The 27626-nt window shown below is 40.2% G+C and overlaps 1 protein-coding gene across 1 annotated transcript in view; it reads left to right on the top strand.

The window, feature by feature from the left end:
• Positions 1-27626, top strand: part of CLASP1 (cytoplasmic linker associated protein 1) — a 167307-nt gene that overhangs the window by 75486 nt on the left and 64195 nt on the right. Inside the window, exons 9-21 of the mRNA XM_056496335.1 lie at positions 2124-2276; positions 3229-3302; positions 3929-4021; positions 5348-5493; positions 6233-6368; positions 7085-7155; positions 8103-8162; positions 8856-8933; positions 10429-10596; positions 11469-11518; positions 12689-12856; positions 21752-21859; positions 24761-24928. Of these exons, the coding sequence (XP_056352310.1) occupies positions 2124-2276; positions 3229-3302; positions 3929-4021; positions 5348-5493; positions 6233-6368; positions 7085-7155; positions 8103-8162; positions 8856-8933; positions 10429-10596; positions 11469-11518; positions 12689-12856; positions 21752-21859; positions 24761-24928 (1473 nt within the window). The remainder of the gene's footprint in view (positions 1-2123; positions 2277-3228; positions 3303-3928; positions 4022-5347; positions 5494-6232; positions 6369-7084; positions 7156-8102; positions 8163-8855; positions 8934-10428; positions 10597-11468; positions 11519-12688; positions 12857-21751; positions 21860-24760; positions 24929-27626) is intronic.

Here is a 27626-nt window from a genome sequence, read left to right as displayed (position 1 = left end):
CCCTGTGATTATTGCAAAATGAGAAGGGGGAGCAGAGGGGAAGAGAGGGGAAAAAAAGGCAACCCAGAATTTAATTTGTTTTTAACCTCCATCCAGTTGCTTTTTTGTATATTTTTCTGTTAGGTGAGAAACAATATCAATAAATCACGTTGGAAAACTGTGTTAATTAATCTTCAGTAGCTGTGTTAACACAGAATATAATCAAGTAACTTATTAGGAATCTGGCTAGACTAAACAATCTCTTGCAGAGAATTTTCATTTAATTGAATTAAAAACATATTTTCTAATCCTTTAATCATTCCCATGATTGTTCCCTGAGCTCTTTTCAAATAATTTTTGAATTACATATGTCAGAGCAAGACTGGTGTCAATAGAGAGATAGCATGGTCTCCATGGCTGCCCTCAGGCACCATGTGAAAGAGACAGCCCACATCCTAATTGTGGTTTATATTCTCTTTAGCTGTGTGACCTGAAATTTATCCAAGCTAAAGTTCTTGTATTCATTTTCACCTTGTTCACTTTTCCCTTAACAGCAGTACAAGTACGAGCCTTGTGCTTGTTACCCCTTTCCTTTAGCGTTGCTTATATTATTTTACCCCTTCCCTTTAGAGTGGCTTTTTTTTTCCCTGGCCCTTTCCCATATTCCAAGACATCTTGAACATCAGAATTAAGAGGAGAGATGTCCTTGTCCACCTTTTTTAACTTTCTGGATGCTTTGTGTACCTGCTGTGTCAGTATTGAGTTGTGATTGGAGTATGGCTTCACGTGCACTGCTGCGTATCAAAAATGGGGTGTGTAGATTTTAGATGATCTGTGATAGTTCTCCAGTGTCCAGCTGTTGATAAGCCAGTGCCACTTAGGGCAGAGAAAACTGAAGGTGGTTGAGCTGACAACAAAACAGGCTTTTCTTCCTGTTCTTTTGATTCCCCTAGAATATACCTGTGCTATTATAAAGTTATTTTTTTACTTTCAGAAAGCTCAGTCTGTATTGAATTTCACTCGTTAGTGTCTAGCTAGGAGCCTGTATTTGTTACTAGATGATCCCAGATGCTTTCCTGTGCAGGGATGGATTAAAGCACCTGCTTGACTTTTTGCCAAGAGTAAATTGTGAAGGAAATGTCCCTAATGTGGTAGAGAGTGGGTGTGTACCTTGGGCTGTTGGAGAGGGACAGACATGAAGCAGGTCTCAATCTTGAATGAAGTGTTCATGGAGAAGCTGAGTGATGGGGGCTGAGCTGGCTTTCTGGCCTCAATAATTATGTGTTCCATCTATATCAGCTGCCCAGCTGCTTTGTCACCTTTCAACCTAAGGCTGTTTTTTCAAGTGAATTAGCTAATCTGTGTAAAACTGCAATATAAGCAGTTTTTTCAATTCCTTTGGAATTGAAGTAACCTTGACTGAGAATCAAAGCAGCTGTAATTCATTTTTAGTTAACTTATGTTCACGTTTGGTGGTAGAGGCTAAAATTGGATGTACACAGAAGGTTCTGTAATGCTTAATGCCCCTTATATTTATGTTTTTATGAATATGAGGAAAATTTTTGTATTTCCTTGTAAAGAATCTCTGGTGTTAATTTAAAGAGTTGAAGGGGATTTGTAGCTCCAGGTGGGTCTGTGATTAATGGTCTGTAGTTCATCAACAACTTGGGTGTTGCCATGTGAACCTTCCTGGTGATGCTGTTTATCCTTGTTCTGGTGCAGGCAGTTGGCAGGACAGGGCAGCCTCTGCTGCTGGTGCTCTCCACACTTGGATCTTGGATTTGCATGTGGTCTTAGTTTCACTACAGTGTGTGTCAAAAGAGCTCTTGGAGGCATAAATGTGAGAGATGCAGGCTGTCAACATCCCAAGATGGGGCTTGCATCTTTCTGCTGTAGATTTGAAGTACAGTCTTTTCATCTGAATGCATTCATTGAAAGGGTTTATAACATAGTGGGTGCAATAGCAAAGGATTGGCTTCAGTGAGCTGGTGGTATTGTATGACTAACTGGATTTCTAGCACGAGGACACTGCTGAGATGAGGGCTGGCAGAGCAGGCTGGAAAATGTAGCATGTTTGCCATTTGTGTTCCTTGGGACATCCCTTTGCTTCATTGAACTTACAGCTGAGTGTGGTTTTTTGGCAGATAAAATTTTTGATGATGAAGACTCCGTGGATGGGAACAGACCTTCCTCAGCCAGCTCCTCTACATCTTCAAAGGCGCCTGCAAACTCCCGCAGAGTTGGGATGGGCACCACCCGCAGACTTGGCTCTGCAGCCCTGGGCTCCAAGTCTTCAAGTAAGCCAACAGCCTGTATGAGTTGATGTGTCTGTGAAGTATTTACAGTGTTCATACTGAGCTTCTTGCACACCCTTCCAGACCGGCCCCAGAATCCAGGAACAAATTTTTCCCTATGCAGTCATTATGTCTGTGTTCTCTGCATGCCACAAACAAAGTCTGGTAGGATGAATCTCCAAACAATCCCCACATCCCCATAATTTGTTTTGCATTTTGTGAGAGGTTGCACCTGTGTGGTTGTGCACTGAGGGCTATGAGTAAATCATGTTGGTGCTCCAGTGTGTAGATTTTTGCTTTTGTAGTTCCAGCTCTATCTGAACTGAGGCTGCTTATACCTGCATGCCAAACTTCAGCCATTGCAGTCTAAACCTGACACACTGGCTTTCTTCTAAAACCTTTGGGCATTGCTGGTAAATGGAGCTGCAGAAAGAAAACTGAGCAGTCATTCTGAATGTCAGCAATAATTCTACATGCAACTCTAATTCTATGTGTGTCCTAGGGAAAGGGAGAAAGTTCTCTATATCAGGCAGTCTCTAATCTGATTAGTATTCCAGAGACTATTTATCTTCCTTATCGTTCGTCTGTTTGTGCACCTGTCAGATCTCCACCTTCATCTATTATAGATGGGATTAAATCATTTAAAATAAAGTCTCCCCTATAATTAAAGTAAGTATTCCCTTTCATCTTTCAGACTGTGTCCCCTAACTGTTGAGAGACTCCTGTAATGACTTCCTTAATGTGCCCTCTGTGCCTATGAGTTAAGGATGCCATGAATGCCTCTCCAGTGCCTGGCATTGAATTTCCCTGCCTCTGCTTTCATTACATCTGCAGCACTCCCAGGCTGCATGGGTAGTGAACTTTCTCCTGATTAAGTGCCTTGATAGCTGGTGGTTTCTTAATTGATTCTCTTGCTGATAACAAAATTGAAAAGGCTTTTTCATTTGTGTGTCAGCAGCCAAAGAGGGAGCAGGTGCTGTGGATGAAGAAGACTTCATTAAGGCATTTGAAGATGTCCCAACTGTTCAGGTGAGTAGTGTTAGCTGTTAAAGCACACTGTACTAAAAAGCAGAAGGTGGATATAGGATCTACTGCTAATCACTGGCAAGTTGTGCTTCATTGTGATGTGGGCAAATTTTTAAGGGGAAGCAGGTTAGAAGTTGAAGTTTTAAATGGTGAGGTGTGCCAGTAGTTCATGTGACACCCTCTGGGAACTGAAAGCAGTAAAGGTGACTTGTGTCTCAGGGATCACTGCTGTTGTGAGTGTGATGACTGGACCATTCACATTTGCTGATTTAGCTGGATAGCTGAGATGCATCATTCCCTCTCCTTCACTGGAGCTTTATATGTGGTGAACAGCACGTGTGTACACTCATGTTTGACTAATATAGCTACTAGTAGCTGCAGGAGTGCTGCTTAAAATTGTGAAACTATAGTAAAATAATGAAATATGATCCTTTGATCATCTTGTGATAATTTTTAAATTTTTGGTTTCAAGCAGTTGGTATAAATTCTCTGTGTTACATAGAACCAATTGTGTCCAAGGCTAGCACATGATGTTTAAACATTGAGGAGCAAAGGCCATAAGAATGTAGTTAAGAAGTGATGAGAAGTAAATCCTTCTTTACAGTGCTACTCTGTACTTTAATTTGTAGATCTATTCCAGCCGGGATCTTGAGGAATCCATAAACAAGATCAGAGAGATACTATCAGATGATAAACATGACTGGGAACAGAGAGTTTCTGCGGTAAGTCGTGAATTTAGATAGAATCTCTATTAATGCAAGCTTTTTCTACACTATTCTTAATCCCACTGAGGACACTGGGAGAACCTCAGGTTCTAAGACTGGAGTGTAGTTTTAGTAGTGAGCACCTGTTATGTTCCCCCAAACTTGAGGGAAATGTTTTCTTGTGAGACTGAATTTCAACCATATTTGTAACAAACAAATTTGATATACAAGAGTCTGTTGAGACAACATCAGGTTGAACTGAAAGTTATGCAGAAAATCCAGGTGCAAAGCTAGAAATTTGCTAGCAGGTGCTAAAATCAAAATGACAAGTCTTATTCAGAATATCTTAAAACTCACCTGATAAGACAGGAAACTACTTTGCTTACTGAGGACTTATTTATACTTCTGCAAAAGGGATGTTTAAAATAATTCAGCAAGAAATTACACACTTAAGTTTTGAATAAATAAATATGACTATGGGAAGTGTAGAAGTGGAAAATAGGGTGTTAGATGCATGTCAAGACTGAGTATTATTTACTGAGGTGAGCTGTGTTTTTTCATTATTCAAATAGATGGTGTTGTCCACACAGTAGGGTTGCATCACTGGTGTAGCAGCTTTGCCATTTTGTTAAATCCCGTATTACAGATGAGTGGCAGACTGGGCTGGTTCAGCTTACTTCTGTTTAGTTTTATTTCTGTACTGAGTAACAGGGAGCTGAACTTGAGGCCGCTTGCAGATGCTTTGGTGCATGGCAGGGTCTGTGAAGGTGTCAGAGGATTGTCTCTAGGATGAGATGGTGGTCCCTGTAATATTAATAAGAAATTTCCCCTTTTGATGGGGTCAGGGTTCCACTTCTGCTAGAGCCAGATAACTGTTTTAATGAAGTCAATGGACACATTCTGGATATAAGCCAGTATTACCCAGGCCTGAGTGTGAGCCATGCCCTTCAAGTCTAGATATCGTTTTAACACAAGGGTCAGCTGTGAGATTACCTAAACATTACAAGCTGCTGTAAATAGGGGAACAAAGGGGAATGTTTAAGATACATTTTGGTTTAAACAATATTGTTTGGGTGGTTAACTATACAATTTTGGTAGCTATATGCAGCTCTTCTGTATTTCTATAAGTTAGCAGTGATGATTGTACTTAGTATGTTAACTAACCATGGGTTGAATATAAAATAGGAAATAAGAAAATTATTTGGACATCAAGAATCAACTTCCTGAATGCATGTTGATGAATAATTGCACAAGAAGCCTGGAGCCAGGTATTGGTCCTGAACATAATTGTTCTTATATTTGCTGCTCATTAACAGTCACTGATTTCTTTTATACTCCTAACAGTTGAAAAAGATCCGGTCCTTACTTTTGGCTGGAGCTGCAGAATATGATAACTTCTTCCAGCACTTAAGACTTTTGGATGGAGCATTTAAATTATCTGCTAAAGACCTGCGGTCTCAAGTCGTACGAGAGGCTTGTATCACGTTGGGGTAAGTTTGTTTTCTATGTGTGTTTGAAAGGTGAAGTAGAAGAAAAGGCACTGGTTAAAATGCAATTAGGATGCAGCTAGTGCTATAAAGGTAGAATATGATTTTTCTGCATCTGTTTCAAACCCTGTCATGTAGGCCACTAATTGTAATTCTGCCAAGCCATGTTCCCACAATGCTGATGTGGGTACACAGAGTGAATGAGCAAGCCATGCCTTCATGCACAAGTAGGGAAGCACTGAACAATAAATCTGGAAATTTTTATGTTTTGTTCTGGTTTGAATTGAGCTAGTTTTTATTTCTGATGGTCTATCCTTTGTGAAATACTTCAAGAAAAAGGGTGCTGCAGTGTTTCTGACATGTTTTTGTTTAAATATATGTGTGTGTGTATATATATATATATGTATGTTAAGTCAAAATAGGGATCTTCAGAGAAGTAATATAAACTTGCAAAAAAATATTCTATCACCTTGATCCCATTTGTTTGATAATAAATTTTTAGCTGTGCTAGTTACTTTATTTTATGCTGACCTTACTGTTTCTCAGGAATATAGGACAAGTTTGAAATGAAAGGAAAGGAACTGTTTTTTGAAACATGTTGTTATCTGTCCTTTGGAGTTGCAGAGGAGGTGACAGTTGCAAAGATTGAGATGTCAGATGTGCTTATGTCAGATGTTCTGTACAAGTCTGACTTGCTTTATCTTCAGCTCACTTACCAGCATGACTTCATTCTGTTTTTCAGACATTTGTCATCAGTTCTGGGAAACAAGTTTGACCATGGGGCAGAAGCCATCATGCCAACAATTTTTAATTTAATTCCAAATAGTGCCAAAGTCATGGCCACTTCTGGTGTTGTAGCAGTTAGGTTAATCATTCGAGTAAGTATATATCAAGAGGGAATAGCGTTATAATTTCTGAACACTGCAGTGTTTCTGATGAAATATGAATGCTGCTGCAATGAAAATAAGATTAAGTGCCTAATCTACTTTTCTGATAGTATTGGGCTTGGCTGTCTCAGATGCCATGCAGCCTTGTGCAGATGATGCTTGTTAAGCTCTGCCAAAATAGTAGGGAAATGTTTCTTTTTTGCAGGGCAAGATAATTCCATCCCTCCAAGAGCTGAGCAGACATTTTTCTTTTTAGACCAGCCTTACAGCACAGACTCATCCTCTTAATTATGCTCTAAAATACCTCACAGACTGTCCATATTTCTCAAAACTATTAGTTCACGGTGGTGACTTCTGCCTAGTGATTCATTGGCTAAGCTGTAGGTAGCCTCATGTCCCTCAAGTTATCACCACTTGCAGTTTAGATCCTCCCGCAGTGACTTCAGCTCCTTGACTCACTAGAGTGTCTTTACAGAATAAAATCAAGTATCTCTTAAAGGTGTTTTAGCTGATAAATTGTAAAATATTTTTAATATTAAAAATTTGTCCATATCTGGTAGTGTTCCTTTATATAGTGGTTCTGTTTTTAGGAATTGAGCAGCAGTAAGGATCAGAATACAGAGCTCAGGTGGCTGAAGGAGATGGTCTTTCATTTTGTGGAATTGTTGTGTAAAGATCTCTTCCTGTTCTTGTTTGTTTTCTTCCAGCACACGCACATCCCTCGGTTAATACCCATCATAACCAGTAATTGTACCTCCAAGTCTGTTGCAGTTAGAAGGTGAGAATTTAGTTTGCATTTACTGGTTTTTACTAGTAAATAGGCGCTTTCTGAAAATGTATTTGTTGTTATTTGTGCAAAAGGTTGAAAACACACTTATTTATTATAATCTAATACTTCTCTGTGATTTGAGTTCAAGTTCAAAGTCAGCTACCCTGCAAAAACTGCATCACTGCAGAGAGGAAAAGGCATTTTTCCACAAACAGAAATGGGTTTTAAAATAATTGTTGTGCTTACAGGTTGTTATAACAACTTATTATTTTGACATTTTTACAGGCACCTTCCTATTCCCCTCTGCTGGCAGTTACAGTGACTTGTTTTCTTTGAGCCAGTAAATCAGTTTTACATGGAAGTATCATCTGGAAGAGAAGTTGGACTGAATGGTCTAATGGTCCTGTCTGCACCTAAAATCTAAGTGCTTCACTTCACTGGGAGACTCTTGCCTCCTGCATATACATTAACTGGTTCTCTTCAAGTTAGACAAAAGGAAGGGCTTTGTAGTTGCTGTATTTGGTGACAAACCTTGGACATGTTTCAGCACACTTGGGCCTTAAGATTCTTGAAGTGAGGAAGGGAGATTAAAGTTGGAAAGGTCTGTCCCCACTTGAGGCTAACTGTGAGGTTTGTGTGTGAAGACTGGACTAACAGACAATCAGTGTCAATATTCTGGGCCTGTATCCTTTTAATGAAAAAGGAAGGTTCCAGAATTGTTTTATGGCAATCCCTCTCTTCAGGATTCTCTGTAGCAAGCTGCCTCCAATTATTACTTCACACTGTTTATTAATGTTTTTTTTTAAGAGCTGTTGATATTTTTATTGGGGTCAACACTGAATTTTGATGTCCCAAAAAGCTTCCTAAGCAAAGATGGCTTTTGTTCAGAGTCAGGTATGGCAAAGTCAGTGTGTCCCACTTATCTTAAACTCAGCATTTCTTCTCTCTCCTCTTAGGCGCTGCTTTGAATTTTTAGACTTGCTGTTGCAGGAGTGGCAAACACACTCCTTAGAAAGGTAAGTTCTGAATACAGGTGTGTTTGTTCTTTCCTACTTATCTGGGGTGAAGGAGATAATTTTCTGTGTCGTTCTGGAGAAAGGATCATTTAGGACAGATGGTTATATTATGTAGCTGTAGTAGAGATGTTTTTAGCACCCAAAGGAAGCATGTATGCACACACACCATTTATTCTGTAGTTGTGTCAGATTTTGGTGAGTGTGTCTATGTGCCTGACTGAGCAAATCCCTGAACTCAGTAACTTCTGTGTAACAAATTTTTTTCCTTTTGCACCCTGAAGTGAGGTGATGAGGTAAAGCCTGCTGCATGTCTTATCAGGAGCTTCTGAGACTTCAGACTAGTGACCAGTTGAAGTAATTGTGCGAGGAGAGACTGGGACACAATTTCCTTAGCCGTAGACTGCACAGGACTATTATGGGCTTAGGAGACTGTTCTTGAATGCAGGTAGTTTGGATAGCTAAGTAAAGGTTTATGAAGAATGCTGCTTGCTGTTTCCTAGACAGCAGTGTGGATGAAATAAAATTGTCTTGTAAGAATAAATAAATAAAGGTCACAAAAGATCCTTGATGGAAATGAAAGAATGTGGTAAACTGTTTGTTCTTAGAAACCAGGGCAAAATCAAAGTAGTCATCTGTTTATAAGTGTGGCACATCTTTCTGAACTTCTGGATAATATTTTCTTTCTTATTTCAGACACATATCAGTGTTAGCTGAAACAATAAAGAAGGGAATTCATGATGCAGACTCTGAAGCCAGGATAGAGGCTAGAAAGTAAGTGGAAGCTGCTGTTGGTGTCTTTTCTTCCTCCCTTTCTTTGCCCCTGTTTTGTGAGTCAGTGGTATTGCATGATTGAGACAAAAATCCAGACAAGACACATTCTCCTGACTTGGTGGAAAAAAGAGAGGCTGAGGGGTGACCATTCTGTACAGTTCTCTGAAGAGGGGAAACAGGAGGGAGGTGCTGATCTTTTCTTCCTGCAATCTGGTGATAGAGACGTATTTTATGACATTGAAAAAAATATATTTATAAGAAATTTTAATATTTACAATTAATTTTATTCTTTTGAGGATCTTAGGCATTTCTATTTATATGATCATACTTGTGGTAGTATACTGGTGTACCAGGATGATGCTTTTCTGAACAGAATACTACAGGAACATTTTTCTGCAGAAGGAGGATGGTGTAAAACATGAAAACAATGAGCGATAAATTTTATTAATCTAAATGCTGTGTTTTAAGCAGTGGTGTTTCACAGTAGGACTGCTTAAATGCTTTTGAAAGGCAGCATGTCCATCACTGAAAATTACAGTAGTCACTGAGACTTCACAGCAGGTGACTAGTTAAGCTGAATAGACAGTGAGGAGAATGGCATGGGACTTCAGAAAGCATGCTTAATTCTCTCTTCCCATGTTTATTAAATAGCAGTGTGGCTGATTGTGAGACAAAAATTTGTTTTCTTCTTGTGATGTGAGAATGCGTGTGGCTTCTCTGAGGACTGGCTGTCACACACAATTCTTAATTCATTTGAGCTAATGATCTGACTCTTAAACTGCCCATTAGTTGCCCCCTGAAAAGTACTGAGCGTCTTCATCTCCTTTGTGCCCCAAGAGTGAATGGTCTTTAGCCATCAGCCAGGAGGCTTGGACCATAGAGAAATTCTTCCCTCTTAAAATGTTTTTATTTTCATCATGACCCTGATTTGAAGTCCATGTGAGCACCTCTTTTCTTTTCCTTGTTTTTATTTTTTCCAAAAAGACAGGCAGCAGCCTCAGCTTGGTACAGAGACGTGTCTCTGCAGCATTCTTGGAGAGCTGTTGGTTAAACTTAAGGAAGAAAGCAGCAGCTGGTGCTTTCCTGAATCAGGCCCATTCATGTGTATTCTGCCTTTGGCATGTTTTTGAAGTAGCTACTGCACACCCAGTCCCAAACTAGTGTCACTCTCGTGGGCCTGCAGTCTCCCATGTACAGCAGACAGCTGGAGGGATGAGGGTTTCTTCCCTAATACAGCTTTGTTGACTATTCCTGTTTTTACAACAAATGCTCCAAATGGTTCTTTGATTTGGTTTGTCTTTTGTGCAGCTGTTTGAGCAATACAATGGTTGAAAAAGCGGTTTGTCATAGATGGGTCAGGGCAGTGGGTGCCTGCAATGACTGGGCTAAAGACCTCACTGATGGGAATAGTGAGAAGGGCTCTGGCTGTGCCTTTGCACCACAGCCTGCTAAAACATGACAAGGGTGTGTTCACAGTGCTGTGTGTCATTTCCAGGTGCTACTGGGGTTTCCACAGTCACTTCAGCCGAGAGGCAGAGCATTTGTACCACACCTTGGAGTCTTCCTATCAGAAGGCCCTGCAGTCACATTTGAAGAACTCTGACAGCATCGTGTCCTTGCCACAGTCGGATCGCTCCTCCTCCAGCTCCCAGGAGAGTCTCAAGTAAGGCTTTCTGTCTCACTGCCTCTCCAGTTAAACACTTGCTGACAGACAGCTCCATTGAATTGCTTTGTCTCATCTGGTCATTATTTGGGCTCTGTACTTGGTTACTCCAAAACAGAGTAAACAAAATAGTTAGTTTATTTATTTGTTTGTTTGTTTGTTTGTTTGTTTGTTTGTTTGTTTGTTTATACCTACCTACCTACCTACCTACCTACCACTGTATGAACAACAAACCCCTGTACTGGCTTTAAAATATAATCATTATCTTGACTCCATAAGTAATTTTCTAGGAAGCTATTTGTGCTCAGCAGATACTGTTAGTTATTCCTTTCTGGTGCTTAAAACAGTGCTTAGATTGAAGTTCTGCCTTTAGCATTAATCCTAGAGGTGTAAGTCTGTCTTTCTAGACAAAAGAAAAAAAAATGACAAAATTAAACTTGAGTTGTAAGTGCAGAGTCAATATGTAACTCCTATGTTGAATATATGTGTATATTCATTCCTTTTTGAGTATGTGTATATGTGTGTATATCTCTGATGCATAGTCAACTTAAATCACAGATTTGGAGCCTAAGCGTAAGACCTATATGAACAATATCCATAACTTACTGATGTAACTTTTTAAATCTACAAAAAGTGTTCTTAAAAATCTCTTTTTGCACAAATAATGTGGGTACTAATTTATTTCTTAATGCTTTTATAAATAATTTAATGGAGGTGCTGTATTTATTCTTAACCAACAATCTTTGGTAGCTTATTCCTGCATATAAATAATTTCCTGTTAACTTAATTGTGTACTGAGGGAACAGAATTGTACTGCCCTTCATTATTGAAGTATAAGTTTTGTTTTAATAAGTGTTTGTGTTAACTTCCAGCCGTCCACTGTCTGCCAAAAGAAGTCCTACTGGAAGTACAACATCAAGAGGTGAGAGCAGGAGCTGAAAAATGTGCTTGGGTGTTGCTGAGGAAGAGTGACATTGTGATATGCAAAAACCAACTTTGATCACTGTTTACTGCTCCCTAAAATGGCAGCTCAGGTTGTAGAAATTTTAATTACTTTTGGATTTTACACCATATTCTGTGCTGATATCAGCTACTGATAAAATAATGCTTTTAAAAGAAATTAGTAAATCAGTAATTTCTTACACTTGAAGGGAAGCCTAAAAAGCCTTGAAAATTGTAGCCAAGGTATGTTTAGCTCTGTAATAGTTTGAAAAAATTGCTGCTGATGCTAAGACATGCAGCTACATGGTCTAATAATGCCTTCAGTTTTACAGTGTTTATTATTTATTCTCTGGTTTCAGCACTTACTGGAGGTGTCTGCACACAAGTCCTACAGTGTTAAATTCCATCTCATTGCTAATCTGTATTTCTTGTCAGATGGAATATTTAGGTACAGCTTTTCTGTCCTAAGTAAATGCACACAATGATCTAAATAATACATTTTAATATAGAATATAAGAGACAAAACTTTGTTGGTAAAAGATAAGCTGCCTTTTACACCTGACCAAGGTTGGGTTCTGGCTGGTTTGTCTGTAACTACACCCTACTGAGACCTTTGATTCAAAGAGATGTTGTTGTGTAACCTACTTGACTGTGCACACAAATGCATGTTTGCTTGCAGCTGAGTAGTCAAGCTTCATGCTTAAGAGGGTGAGCATCAACAAGTGATGGGAACAACGATCCTCATGAGAAGATGAGGAGTTGGGAAGGAAGTTATTAGAACCTGGACTGAAGGACCTGCAGGTCTGTTTTGGCCAGCAACTCTCACAAGCCAGTGATGGGTACTTTGGTTGAACTTTCCCATCTAGATTCTGCTAGAAATTTCTTTTTACTGGCCTGAGAGCCGTTTTGATCTTATAATTTAGGCTTTTAGAACTTGATAAAGTTCTTAGAGGTAGTATCAGGGCAGAAATATCTTTGCAGGCAGTGTGGGGAAGCCCACATTGCCCTGATAAAGCATTCTTAGTTGAAGTATTTCAGTGCCAGCAGGGATTGTTAAAAATAGTACTTTAAACTGCTTGTCAGGCTCTTTGAAGCACGCAGCTCAAAAAATTAATCTTCTTTATTCTGGATCTCCCACTCCCATCTGCAGCATCTACAGTAAGTACAAAATCTGTGTCAACACCAGGATCTCTGCAGCGATCCCGCAGTGACGTCGATGTGAATGCAGCAGCTAGTGCCAAGTCCAAAGTGACGTCTGGAGCATCCGCCCCCTTCAGTTCTGCTGCAGCCTTGCCCCCAGGGTCATACGCCTCACTAGGTAAATCTGCCTGTTCTCCTCCTGCAGCTAGCGCTCCTTGGGGCGCAGAGTGCCTCGCACTTTTATTGGAATGATAAACTCTGCCTAGAAGAATGTACCTCTGAGATAGTTACCAGCTCTCCAGGATCAGTGTGTGATCTCTTGCCCTTTGGGATCAAGGAAAGAAAAAATACAACAGAGCTGACTTGAAGCAACAGTTTTGAATTGTGTAATAATCTGCGTCTCTCTTCTTTCTGGGGAAAAGCAGAACGTACTATAGTTCTGGGATGTTGCTGAGGACAATGCTGCTCAATTCCTTCTGACATGTTCCCCTGTCTCTTTTCCTTCTTTTCCTTCCCTCCTTTCCTGAAACTGGTTTTCTGTTAATTGTTTTATGCTTAGAATAGTACATCTTAGTTGAGTTTGCTCCCTTTGTTTCACAAAGGAGAAAGAGAGAAGCAAAGAGGAGGTCGGCCTTGCCATGGCATCAGACAGGATATAAGTATCTGTTCCTTATGCTGACTCTTTGGATTATAGCCACATGTCACATTATTCCTTCAGAGTACTGTATATTGCCTTCAGGTGTCTCAGGCTTTCTTAAAGCAAGCTTTGCTTTGGATCTTTCTCTCCTGGAGTTTCCGTCGAAGGAGTCACGGAGGAGGAAATGCAAGGCAGTGATTGACACAGTATTTGCTGAGCTTCATCTTGGTTGTGAGCAGAGCTGATCATCGGAGCTCATTTCTCATTCTGCTGGTTTCACACTAATCCCAGACTTGTCATCGATTTACCTTTACTACAGGGAAGAAACTCAGGGGTCTGTGCTCTTGATTTAAGCTCCGTACATTGTCTTCACTGAGTTGGTTGAGGAGCTTCTTCTTTTTGATGTAGGGCATTTGCTCTTTAGCCTGTCAAAAAGTAAGTGGTGAATTATATAGGGATGATTTTTATGGATTCCTTTTTCAGACAGGTTTCTTTCATATCTGAAGTGTTCACTTGGGTGTGTTGGTTGTATTCAGTTCAGAAGTTGAGTTCTTACTCTGATTTAAATTGTTCATACTTGGTTCAAGATGCAGATACATTGCAGTGGGAGTGTAATTACAGAATGTGAAGTTGATCACATGATGGTGGGCTTACAGATGCAGCCACATTTGAGTTGTGCTGCACTCTGACTTCAGTGGCTAAACTGGCTTCAAACAGTCTTATGTCATGAGGAAGAATGAAGAGGGAGGAACTATCTACTTAAAGCTGATTTGGTCCTTGAAGCTTAGAGACTGAATCCACTGTCAGTCTTGGTCTTTAACCAGGCTCTAGGAGAAAAGTAGCAAATTCACTCTTAAATGATGCAAATATGGCTGCTCCTGAAGGATCCTGCTTCCTTTTTAGCTAATAGGGACATTTATCACCTGCACATTCCTATGAGAGAAATGGTGAGGCAAACAAGAAAAATGGAGTTGAGCAAAGGTTGGTTGTTGCAGGAGGGAAAACCTGCAAATGTTCTCTTCTGAGACATCAAGGTTTGATTTGTTGCTTGGTCCAACTTTTTTCATTTCTTTAACTTTAATATATTAATTTTTTTTTTGCATATTTATGTAGCTATTATATAGTGCCCACTTCTGTTGATGTTACTGATTTTTCCCTATTAACCCTGTCCTTACTTTTCTTTAATTTGCCTAAAGATGGTACTACCAGTAAAACTGAGGGTAAGCAGTCTCTCTGTGTAACTGAGGTGTGTCCACAGTCGTACTACCCTCCCTGGTCTCTGTTCTGAAAGTGTTACCTGGTTCTCATCCATGTTCACTGGTGACCTGCATGAAATGTTGCATGGTTGTCCTGCTCATTTTGATGCCATGGGGTATTCCTCACTTTCTCTTTGAGCTGCTCCCTGCTAATAACCATTAGTCTGCTTCTTTGACTCTAGTCACTAAGTTGTTATCTGAGTTTCTCTATTTAAAGCATTGCTTTTGGTTGAAGGTGACCTGTGTATAGACTAAAAAAACCCTGACAAAAACAAAAAATCTCCCAAACAAGACAAGGCTTGTGATTTCTTTTCTCCTTGATGTGTAAAGGTTTGCTGTGTTTTTCCATCCAAAGCTCAGGTCACAACTGCCAAATGCTTTCGGGAAGAGACTGGGCAGTGAGAGAATTGAATGAGATGATCACATGGCAGAAAAATGAGGACAGTAAACAATGATCTCTAGGGAAGGCATATTTAGTCAACCTCTTTAAACTTGACCTCTCTCTTTTTGTTGTTAACTGTCTGAGTGAGATGGCTTGCAGCAAAGACAGTTGGAGGAAAGGCTTTTTTTACTAGAACACTGAGCCTGCTCGTTTGGGAAGGATCCCAGTCTGTTTTTCTGGCTCATTGTCAAAACTTGTTCTTTATTTCTTCAGCAAAATAAATCACTGGGAAATCACTTTTTCTGAGGTAGACAGGAGTAGAAAACGAGAATGTTTTCTGCACAAAATGAAGATACCACACTCTCCAGCAAAGCCTTTTTTTTCCCCAGTGCAAGTCTCTTTTCAAGGGATCTATTACTGTCTTGTGGGACTGTGCTTGTATCTTTGATGGCTGCTTGTATTTGGATGTGGTGGTCTGAGAAGTGCCACTGTGCTGTTGTGTGACATCTGTGTTATTTTCCTTACTATTAGTGATGCACTGATTTATTATTTGGAGGAAAAGGTCTGTACCAGTTTTGGAAATGGTACTTAGTGTTGAGAGATGAACTGACCTCTGCATCTTGAACAGGAAGTATTTGTATTTTGTGATCTGTGAGTGATAGGGAATGTGAAGTTATCCTGAGACCTGTATTTCTAAATCAATCATGAGATGGATGAAAATCCCAAGTTGTTGTAACTGCTGATCTTTTTTCTTCTCCTTTTTTTAAAAAAAAAATTGTTGACCCTTTTAACTTCTTTATCTCTTCTCTTCTCTTCTCTTCTCTTCTCTTCTCTTCTCTTCTCTTCTCTTCTCTTCTCTTCTCTTCTCTTCTCTTCTCTTCTCTTCTCTTCTCTTCTCTTCTCTTCTCTTCTCTTCTCTTCTCTTCTCTTCTCTTCTCTTCTCTTCTCTTCTCTTCTCTTCTCTTCTCTCTTTCATTCTTTCTTTATTTTCTTTTTTCTCAAACCTATCTATTTTTGGCCTGCATTTGAAATCTTGAAGGTTTAATGTTTTATATGAAATACCATATGCAGCTTTCAGTCCTCTCCTTGGCTATAATAATGTTTGCAGAGGCTTGTTAAAAAAGCTGTCCTGTGGAATACCTCTATTTTTAGTTTATTAAATACTTTGTCATATGCAAAAGCTTGGGGATTTTATTTGGTTACTGTTTTCAATTCAGTTACATTAGGAGCAGATTGGATTTGGTAAAAATCTGTAATAGAAACCAGCAAGTTGCTTGGGGCAGGGAAGATTGAGATAGACTTTTAGAAATTGAGTTTGCTATCCCCTAAATTTTAAATACCAAGTCTTTTACCTTCTTTTTGCCATAGGATTCTCTTTTTTTTCAGAAGGAGGATCAGGGAGGATTAAAACTACACAGTACACTATAGGCAAAGTACCTCAAGAATGAGTTTAATCACTGTTTGAAACTCTTCATCTTTTTCCTTTAAGATAGTTCAGGGAAAAAAACCTTTTTTTCAGGATTGCGTGTGTCCTTCACTGAATAATGAAGCTGAGTAAGGTCTTCTGCCAACTCTGTGATCTTGTAGATTGTGTCAGGAGCTACAGAGAAGATAAACTTTGTATTCTTGACATAAATGTAAAAATTAAGTGGGTGGGGGTAGAGAAAAACATTCTCCTACTCTGGAAACAGAACGTAAAGCAGAAATGTGATCTACAGTTGTGCTCCTGTGGTTTGTTTTGGATTTTTTGCAGGTCACCAGAAAGTAATTTAAGAGAAAATTCCTATGTCTTTTTGTGTGGTTCAGCTTGACATTAAATCTGCAGTCTGGTTCCCATCATGGCTTTCTGTAGCTACATTGTAAAATTCTGCTCATTCTTCTCAGCTAGGAGCCAGCATTGTGTGGACTTGGCAGTTCCCATCTGGTTTGCCCTTGGTTCTCCTCATGGTTTGGTTTGGAGTCAGGCAGCTCAAACAAAGGAGAAAGATAAAGTAGGTGCTGCCAGTGGCAAGAATGCCAACAAAGAGCTGAGTGTCAGTCCTTTGGTTTTAAGTTGTGACATCCCAACAATTGGCAAATGCTGTAGAAGTGCACTTCCTTATGGGAAGGTAGATGAGTCTGTATACCAATGCAATGCACAGATGTGCCTTGCTTGCCCAGACCCTTCATGCATGGGGATCTTGTGAACTCTCCTTTAAGGGCTTTATGCACAGAAAGCTCAAAAGAGATAAACCTTTACAATCTTGATCTTCACAGCTAGTGCTAGGGAGGTGGCACTTGTGCCATGTTTGTTATACCTGATTAAAAGGAAACCTTAGAAAAGGTTCTGCTTATTTTGTCATGAAACAGCTTTTCAAGGAGTATTTTACAGGGGTACATAATGCTTTCATTAATTAGAATGGTTCAGAGCATTTGTGTTACCTTTTTTTCAAGGCAAGCATAACTTGAAGCCCTTCAGACAAAGCCTTGCTCCAAAAGGGAAAGCATAAATGCTGGTTTGACCGGCAACTGGCAAGTTCAAAATGAAATCAGCAGTTTGCAGTCAGTGGCACAATTTTTAATAGTTTTTATTATTCATCAGAAAGGCAATAAAATGGGGTTTGTTACAGTTTTCACATAACTTAGGCTCAAGTGGACACCTTGAGTGCATTATCAAAGGCTTTGGGAGTAGCACAAGTTTAAAGAAATCATCATTCTTGTTTTCTTCTCTGCCTTGAAGCTCTCCCTTGTCCTTAAGGACGAGGCTTAATTCAGAGTTGTGTCTTACAGTGGTACCTTACACAGAACTGCTCAGGAAGGAGGTTTCTTACTTTTCTTGCTCCATCCCTTTTCAAGTGCTGAGTTGATTTGGCTGTGTTTGTTTGTGTAGGGCAAAGTGGATTCTTCACTGAGCCTTGTGCTTTGGAGGGAGATCCTATGTAAAACCCAGCACAGCCTGGTGGTTTCCAGTAAGGATCAAGTGCCTCTCAGGGAAAGTTATGATCCAGAGTTAGGTCTTTAAAACATTGAAGAAGTGCTAAATATGGTGATTGTAAAAAGTTTTTTAATATTATCTACAAAACATTTTTAGTTAATGTCTGTGTGTCTTCCCCTGTCCATGTTTTATTTAGCAGTAATACAGCTAGGGCTAGAGGCTCTTTCAGGAATGTTTTTCTCCAAATGGGGCAAAAACCCCAGTGCTGGTTAACCTAAATGCATTAACCTGATCCTTGGAGAGACCATCATCATCCCAGTGCATCCATGTGTAACTTGTGTGGTTGTAGGTGTCCCTGTTCACAGCATGGAACTGATTAAAGGGAGTTGTGGAGCTGTTACATGCCATTTCTAGACTATTTGAAAACCATTTTCTTCAGACTGAGTGTCATATAAAACCTGTGACTGTTCTGAGCACTGGGGATGGGGATGCTGCAGTATTTACCCAGGGGGCTCAACCTGCCAGGTGAAGCCTCTTGTAAAGCACAAATGTTATTTTATCATAGAATCCTCCTTAATTTGTTCCTTTTCTGAAAAAAAAAACCAAAACAAAAAACAAACCAAAAAGCCAAAACACCCTTTTTGTGTTTAGGCGTTTGTTAGACATTTCATGATTGATTCTGAACCATTGTTGTAAAAATGACAGTAACTGTAAAAAATAAAACCAAAACCTCCTAGAAATCCAGAAATGGTTTCTTAACACAATGCATTTATATGGAGTCTTTCAAAACCTTTTCTGTATCAACAACACTTTGTCACATGTCAAATTTAGATCAAAGGCTTTTTAATGGAAATACTTTTATGGTTTTTGGAACTAGTTGGGGCAGTCTTTATCTGTTCCTTTGCTATGCTGTTGTTGTTAGGATGCAGCAATGCTTTTGAAAGCAGCAGAAAAATAATAGTTATGAAATATGGATTGCTACATCTGTAGTTTGAGCTAGATATGGAGACAAACCCACTTGAAAGCAAAGAAATTTTGGGAGGGGAGGTGTTTGCTTGAATTAAAGAGCAGCAAAAAAGTCTAAATAACTTATTTGATATTTTTTTTCCAGTCCTGTTTGAAATTAGTTTTTCTATCTGGGTTAGAATGATAGAGATAAAGCCACACACATAGTCCTATGTACAAATAACCCTTGGATGTGAGTGCAGATTCTTGCTTGCAAATGAAATTCCTGAGGGAATGTAGAAGACATATATGTGTTGTATGGATTAACTGCTATATATTCATGCTGGACTTGGTATAATAAATATTAAAAATCCATTTGCATAATGCTAGTCCAGTGCAGTGTTCAAATGCTTGTCAGCATTTTTTAAAGGATGAGAAAATCTGTATCAGTGTTGGGACTCTTTTCCTCCTGTGGAAGAACTTCTCTGACATTGTTCCCTCTGACACCCAGCAGGCCTAAATCAGTGTGCAAATGAACCAGTCCAAAAGAAAGCAGAGTTTTGTTCCTGGCCATGCATTCATTCATTCATTCAGTCATAAACTGCTTAAGTTGGTAGGAATCTGTCCACCAGCCCTCAGGGGTTTCATATAGGGCTGAGTTCTCTTTTTCCAATCCTGCTGATAATCACATGTTAATTAAGTTTGTGTTAGTTCTGTTTTATTATTTTTTAAAACCTCTAGGATTGGTTTCAGAAGGTAACCTCAGTTTCACTTTATGTATTATTTTAGGCTTTGTATTTCTTAAGTTGGAAAAGTGACATATCTTATCCCAGTTTTCCCCTTCTTAGTTACCTGCTGATGAAGATTCAAGAAAGAAAAAAAAAAAAAAAAAGCTTTTGTAGATTCAGAAAAATCCAGGAAATTTTGAGGATCTTAAGTGGCCTTTGTAAGGGAAGAAGACATCAGTCCCTTCTCACACATTCTTGGCCCATGCACTAAATGTGTGTTCCAGTACTGCCTGTTACTGTGTGTAGCCTTGAATTCCAGCTTGATTTCCCCCTAGGACTTCCTGCAATGCCAAGGCCTCCCATTGCCCTTCTGGAAGGATGTAAATGAATTCCATCACTGGTTCCTGGTCAGGTTTAAATTCTTGTATTTCTGTGATGCCTTCCTGGTAGAAACTAAGGGAAGCCTTGAGTGTTCTGAGAGGTGTGCAGTGTCTGCCTGCCTTGGAGCCTGTGTGGGGCTGAGTAACAAGTGACAGAGTGGCTCTGCTCAACTCTATGTATGCATGGGGTGGGGTCTGGCTGGCAGAGAGCTCCAGAGCTGCCTCTGGTGGTACATCAGGCTTTGCAAGGGGTAAGAGTGCCCTAGAGCAGAGGAATCTGCAGCCTTGCTGGTGGTAAAGACATCAGCAGCTAGTTTTATGGCTGTTGGACCCACATGGGTGTGCTCAGAGCTTGTTCAGTTAAGCCAGTGGTTAGAAAGTTTTGTTTGTGTTTCCCCAGTTTTATGCTGATGATTCCTGCTGTGTAAATAATTGTTTGAATGTACATACCTGTACTTCGCCTACTGAGCTGTTTTAAAACTAGGCACTGATGGAGAGGATTGAAGTAGAGTGGTCTTGTAGGCTTTTTCCCTTGCAAACAAATTTGCCCTTTCTTCTCAGAGTTAGGCATCTCCTTGTCACTTTGTGTCTAGCAGAAGCTTTCAGACCGTGTTATGAATAATTTTGAGAGCTCAGAGAAAGAACATAGCTCCCAATTGCTCTATCTGGGCTGCTTGCCATTGTCTTGTCCTGCATGTGTGCCTTATGTGAAGTGGGTTTTTGGGTGGGAAGTGTGTGTCACCCTGTTTGTATTTCCCTGTATGCTTATGGTGGAGACAGAGGGCAGGAGATGAGTATCTGTAACCACTGGGTGCAGTTGTCTAGACTTCTCTTACCTGCTGTGGGTTTTTTCCTTTCATTATTGTGCCTGAAACTTGAAGTCATCCTCTGAATGCAGGATAGCATTGGCATGAGTCCTGAGAAAAAAGCTTCAGATTTGGCTAAGAACTGATGTGTTAAAAAGTATTGATGGAGGCTTTCTTTGTGTTACTCTTAATTATCATTTCTTTCCCATTAACTAGAGACAGATAATTGAAGCTTAGCACTGGAAGGAACATTCTGTAGGAAACTACCCTGCCCCAGGAAGGGGATGAACCGATGACCCAGTAAGCTTCCCTAGCTCAAATTTCTGTGGTTTTTCCATGAGGAAAGGACAGAACAAGGACTGAGAACGCTTTGAGACTTTATATCCATTCTCTGCTTAAATAAAGAGAAGGCACACTGTTTTTCTCAACACTGATTATGTTAAATAGGGCTCTCCATTACAAATAGAGTTGCACTGATCTCTGGATAAATATAAGGGACCTGTAAACAGCAAGGAGAATTCAATGAGCCTGAAATAAAAGTGTGATCAGGCTGTGTTGACAGACTGTCACAGGAGTGCCTGCCAGCCTGCACAGGTGGAGCAGGCTATAAAGACACCTAGTTGGAAATCCCAGCCATGGAATTTGGGAGGGCATCTGTCGCACCTGTCTCTGAAAGGGTGATCACCTTGTCAGAAAGTAATAATTTGATAAAGGAAGCTGCATTTAGGAGACTTGAAATTTTTTTTGTTGAACCTTTGTAAAGAAGCTACTGTAGAACAGGAGCAAGGGCTGTAGAGAGGTAATATTTTTTAATTAAACTGGCTGATAGCATTGCAGAAAGCAAAGAAATTTTTGGACTGTGGCTGTTTCCACTCCCTCCCCTGCATCTCAGCCAGCCTAATAAAAGGTGTTGCCTCTCCCAGTCAACTTCTTTTGTACCCTGGGTAGTTGTGTGTATGGTTTGTTAGACGCTGCTCCCTTGGTAAGAAGCTTGTTAACATGTGGCTGTGTTTGCATTCCTGCAGGTCGGATTCGCACCAGGAGGCAGAGCTCTGGCAGCGCCACCAGCGTCACCTCGACGCCTGCTGACACCCGAGGCCGCAGCCGCGCTAAAGTAGTCTCACAGTCCCAGCGTAAGAATTGCTTTATTCCTGGGGAGCAGAGCAAAGAATTACTGATGTGTTTCTCTTGAGTTGAAGTAGCACCGTCAGAGAATTGGGCTCACTTTGGACATGTGATAAAACAGATCCCCACCTAGCCAGTGTGTGCTCCTGCTGACAAACAGGGCCCCAAACCTGAGTGCTTAGCTGCAGCCTTTTTTTACCAGTTGTGCAGCAGGATTTCATGTTGCTGTGATGTGTAGCTGTAAATAACTGGCACTGTGTCTTGCTGAGACACTCCCTGTGCCTGTAGCTGACTGCTTGCCCTGCCAAACCTCTCCTCTGCTTATGTGACTCTATTTCTGTATGTGTGAACACGTGAGCTGTCTAAAATTAATGGGGTTTGGCATCAGTTGAAAATAGGACATTACCTATTTTGTGTAGATATGGGAAGAAAGGTTCTGCTTTGATTCACATGACACATCTGCTCTCTCTTCCTGGCAAGGCATGGTTTTCTCCTAGGAGCCACACATATGGTGCTGCTGCGTATTTGTCTTGTGTATCTGAGGAGAATTTTGTCACTCAGAGTTGCAAAAGGAACTGGAGAGAGGGAGAAATTCCTTGTTATGAGGACCTTCAGCCTTGTGAATAGGAGATTGGGTTTGTGGAAGGACCTGTCTGTTCTGAGGACTTGTCTTGCTTTGTACACCTATTTGAAAGCCCTTCTCTGTTCATTCTTTCATTGCTTTGCTCTGTCGTGCTGGGGGGATGAAAAAGCAGTTTATAGCCTTGTGTTAGGCTGAGAGAGCTGCAGAAAGACAGTATATTGAGCATGGGATCAAACTGGAATCTTTACATTGAGGTTGTAAGGATATATTTGGGATTTGGGATGCTAATGTAAATCGATTTCTTCAGTGTTGGACCTTGAACTGATCCAAAGCCAGAATTGTCCTTTTTTCCCTAAAATTAGTGGTGAAAAATGGTCAGACCAGATGAGACAAGTCTCAGAAGTATTTCAAAATAGTTATTTAAAGGTTTCAAAGATTATAAACATAATGTTTCTCTAGAATGACTTAAGAAGATTTAGGAGGGTCATGTCTGGACCTGCTGCCTTGGTCTAGTTTGCTGATTTTCTAGCCTAGCCCAGCCAGATGTGATCGTTATCCTTAAACCAAATGTTGCATGGAATAATTTACAAATTCAAATGTAAGGAGTCAGTCCCAGGACCAAATTCTCCATGCCCACACAGTGGATAACCATGTTGCAATTTTGCAGACTGGGTTGGGATGCAGGTTAGAGCAGAACTTGGTGTCTTGATTGGCATTTTGCTGAGACCTTGGTCAGCTTTGGGAAGTTTAGCTACATCTGCACATTACCTCCCTGCATTCTGCAGAGGCTTTAGGAGTGACATGTTTGCAAAGAGATCTGTCTGTATTGTGTATTGCACAAACCGCATGCTGAACGCTGTATTGTCTTGCTGTCTTTTAATCCACTTTTTGCCTGTCCCTTGGTCTGCCCTCATAATCAAGGATCCAGATCAGCTAATCCTGCTGGTGGTAAGAAACATTTTCCCTTTCTTGCTTTTTCACATTATTTCCTTCACATTTTTTAACTGCTAAGCTTTTAGCTTTCCTCATTCTCTCCTAACTGTAAGACTTAAAAAGAATTTTGTTGGAGTCATAAATCACAATGTGTGTGGCAGGTGATTTTGCTTTCTCCCACTAATCAAACATGGTAAGTGTATGTTCTGATGTCAAAGGTGGCTCAACCCCAGGGGCTGAGTTTTTCTCTCAGTTACTTCAGTACATCCCCGCTGACACCAGTGAGATGACTTTTAGGTCCTGGTGCTGTGTGGAAGACTGGCACCTGTCACTTTGGGGTGGGGAGAATGGAGCCAGCACCCTGTACAGTGTTGGAGTATATTTGATTGGTTTGGAATGGCTCTGGCCAAGAAATTGGAGGGGCAAGTAAGTTTATACATGTGCTATGGTACTGTTTGTGACACTAACAGAGTTGCATATTTGCTTAAATTAAGACAGAAGAACAGTCTTCAACTCTTACTATTTGTAACAATATTTGGAAATTAAATTTTTGTGAGATGTTTAGATGCATTTCAGCAAGAAGTCAGTAAGAATACTGGTTCAAAATGTGAGCTTGCCTGAGTATGATCTTGCAACCCTTTCAAATGTACTTTTCCTGGCTGTTTCAGCAAATAAATTTAATGTCTGATATAGTAACGGCAACAGCAGATTTTTCAGGGACTCACATACTCATTTCTTAGAAGAAATGTTGAGTTGCCATGGACTATTCAAAAAGACAAGGAAAAACAAAGCAGGCCAACTATTCAACTTGCTAAAGATTTTCTTCATCTGAAAAATAAGTAACTTGGGTTTAACCAGCCAGACCTAAGTAAGCCAGCATCTCTACAAGTGTGAGGCTCATTGCATTTACCCATTATTGCGCTTATCTGTTCAGATGTGGTGGGTTTTTCATTTTCCTTCACTGAATTACTGCAGAAAAGCAATACCACCACTGCAGTGTAGCACGAAGCTGCCTGAGCTGCTTTACAGCAGGTGACCTGTGCCAGAAGCCAGGGCACTGCAGCACAGCTCTGCACACAGCTTGGTTGGTGTTGCTTTAGGAGGAGGTGAGGCAGCCTGGAAATCCCTTGCTGCTGCAGCAAGGCTGCCCCAGCACCTCCACAAGCTCTTCTAAAGCCAACTTGGGTGTTCATACACTACAGTGTCTGCACTGGGCTTGATCTCCATGGGCTTTCCTCAGTCTTCTTGAAAGCTTATAGGGAACACTCCCATTAGTTTTCTGAGAGATTTGGATTAAATTCTCACATAGAGCTGATTGTGTTCCAGTTTTGCTGTCAGTGTGTCTAAAATCTGGGGGTTTTAATTGTTTTTTTAATTTCTGGTTCTGTTCTAGCTGGTAGCCGCTCCAGTTCTCCGGGTAAGCTCTTAGGAAGCTCCTATGGTGGCCTGAGCAGTGGAACATCCAGAGTCCAGCCAGTGCCATCATCCTCAGAGAAGCGCAGCAAGATTCCTCGGAGCCAGGGCTGCAGCCGGGAGACGAGTCCCAACAGAATAGGCCTAGGTAAGGACACTCAGTGCTCTGCTGCGCTGCCTGGCGTGCCTGGAGGAGGGGCTTTCCTGCTGCCTGGGAAACTGCTCGTGCTACTGATACTCTGAGCTTTTCAGCTGACAAGTTAGTGTGATTGTGGTTTATAGGAGAGTCATTTCAATTTTCCAGGTTGAGCTTATGGTTTCAAAATAAGCCTAGAGATGCCATGATGTGTTTTCTGTTTGAAATTCAACATGAGCAATATTATTAGTTCAGGAAGCAAGAGCAATTGTGAATAACCATCCCAGCAAAAAGACCTCATTTAAGCTTAGTTGTAAAATGAGTTGAGCAATCATTACAGTCATATGGAATAAAAGGCAAAAAACCACCTTCTTGGATTATTTTAGAAATTTTGCATCTTAAATGGTTTGCTTCTCTCTTCCTTATTATCCTAGAGTCAGATTCTTAGAACACATTTTAGACTTAATGTAATAATTGTTCTGGTTTTGAAACTCTCATCTCAGTGACTATTATGTAAATATTCTTTAATAGTTTCTATTTTCTAATTTATCAGCAGACTTTTTTAAGTCAGGTGAGTAAATATAAATTAAACTTTGAGATGAAGTGAAAAGGTAGTCAATGTGCTGTCTGAACACTTTCAATTTTAATAGAAAATATTTTATAGGTTTGAAGTTAATGTAAAAAAAAGAACAATTTAAATGATATTGATACTAAATTATTTTTTATCTCCAAAGACTTTACTAGTAGATTGAAATTGATTGAAATTGGAGCCTTACTGTTGACAATTAAATTTATAACTATTGCCTTAGCAATAGTTTTATATTTTACATTTGAGCTGCATTTCTATTTAGAGGAGGCTGTTAATAAAGAAGTATTTTATTCACTTTCCAGTATACTGAAATGAGTGTGTATCTCGTTATGATTCATAAAAAATACTGCATATTCGTTGTGACTGCTTTTCCAAATTTAGTGTTCTTCTCAGGTCTGATCTATTTTGTGGACTCTGTATGAATACATTGTACTTTTCTGTTCGTTGCTTTTAAAATGTAAAGTGCTTCCCAAGTACTAGAGGTAATTGTTCTGCTATCACTGTGTAGGAGAGCATTGTTTTTTAGGAGGAAGCAAAGAATGGTGGATGGTACCATTACACATGCTTAAGGTGATCATCATATCACGTGGTCTGATTTTAAACATTCTCGAGCACCTGAAGGGAAATTACTGGTGTAAGATCCTCACTCTTGGGTTGCCTGCTTTCAGGTATATTACAGGAGCCTTGAATTCTTTTGGAAGAGTAATTTGTATCTCATTTCTCTGATGTGCTCCCTGAGAACACAAATCAGTGCTTGTTCTTTGAGACTGGGAGAGAGTTCTGACATCTATCAGATGTGTGGCTTTCAGCTCTTCCCCCCAGGTTGGTGGACACAGCCTGTGTTGAGCTGTTATGGAAACAGCAGTGTCTGACACTGTACTGTTCAGTTGCAGAAATTCTGTCTTATTTACTGGATTTTGAAAATTGTGATACTGACCCAGATGGAGATAGCTTTTGAGCTGTCAGCTATATACCATTATTCCATTGTTCTTATTACTTTGTAACATAGTAGCTAACAGTATTTTTTGCTTCCTTATTGTGTTGCTTTAGTCTCTGTATTTCCTTGTTATTTTATTTTGTTTGCTCATTTCATTAAATAGACTCCCACTCACCTTGATTTCAAATACAGAAACCATCCCCTGGAGTTCTTCAGGGCCTCCTGGGGCAGTAGCAATAATAGAGCCCTCTGCATGTGGATGCCTGTTAGCATCAGTACCTTGATGCTAGCTTTGATTTCCATGATGACTACAGGTATCCTTGAAATAGATTCCTTCTGTGTGCTGGGAACCTTAAAGAAGGTTTTGTTTCCCCAGAGGCAGGACAACAAGGCACATTCAGTGTGCTGAGGTCCTGTCTGGTCACCTATGTGGCTCTACTTCTGTGGCACTTCAGTTTAAAGCTTGCCTCTGCTGTCTGCTCAGTGGGTTTTACTGGTGGTGATATCCTCTTGGGGATGGAGGAGTGCAGTCCACTTAATTTTGAGTGTTTTTTTGGGCCCCTTGAAGGAGATCATCTGATGTCCATTTCCCATGGATTGAAAATTACCAGCCTGAACTTAATTCTGTTGGATGCTCTGCAGATTGTGTGGTACAGCTGGATCTGAAAGAAGTGAGAGATTCAAGACAGCCATTCTCCAAAAAGTGGAGCAAGCACAGCTGCCTATCAGCTTTGTGCAGCATCACTCTTTCTGTTGGGGTTATGCTGTGTACATTTATTGGAAATCTACAGGCAGTTCTTGACTTGCCTAGACTGGATGTTCCCCACTGCAGAGCTTTCCTGTGGCTGTTTGGCAGAATTTCAGACTTTAAAATGCTGGTATTGATGTAAGAAAGCATCTGAATGATTTTTAGTCTCCACTTAAGAATCATAAGAATTCACACCCTAATGAAATACCTGTTTCTTCCAAGTGGTAAACAGGGGCACTTTCCTTTTCTACTGATGATATTTGCATCTCTTGGGTTCCACTGGCATAAGACTGCTTAATAGTGTGTTTTAATAATGGCGTGAGCCACGTTTAAGTGCTCTGACTTTCCAGATGAAATTGATAAAACTTAGATGTAGAATACACTTTAGAAAGTTGGAATATTATTGAAAATAACCCATCCTTGTCCTGTCCTAGAT

The sequence above is a fragment of the Oenanthe melanoleuca genome, chromosome 7 (genome assembly GCF_029582105.1).
Source record: "Oenanthe melanoleuca isolate GR-GAL-2019-014 chromosome 7, OMel1.0, whole genome shotgun sequence".
In the NCBI taxonomy this organism is placed as follows: domain Eukaryota; kingdom Metazoa; phylum Chordata; class Aves; order Passeriformes; family Muscicapidae; genus Oenanthe; species Oenanthe melanoleuca.
This window is presented reverse-complemented; position numbering and strand designations above follow the sequence as displayed.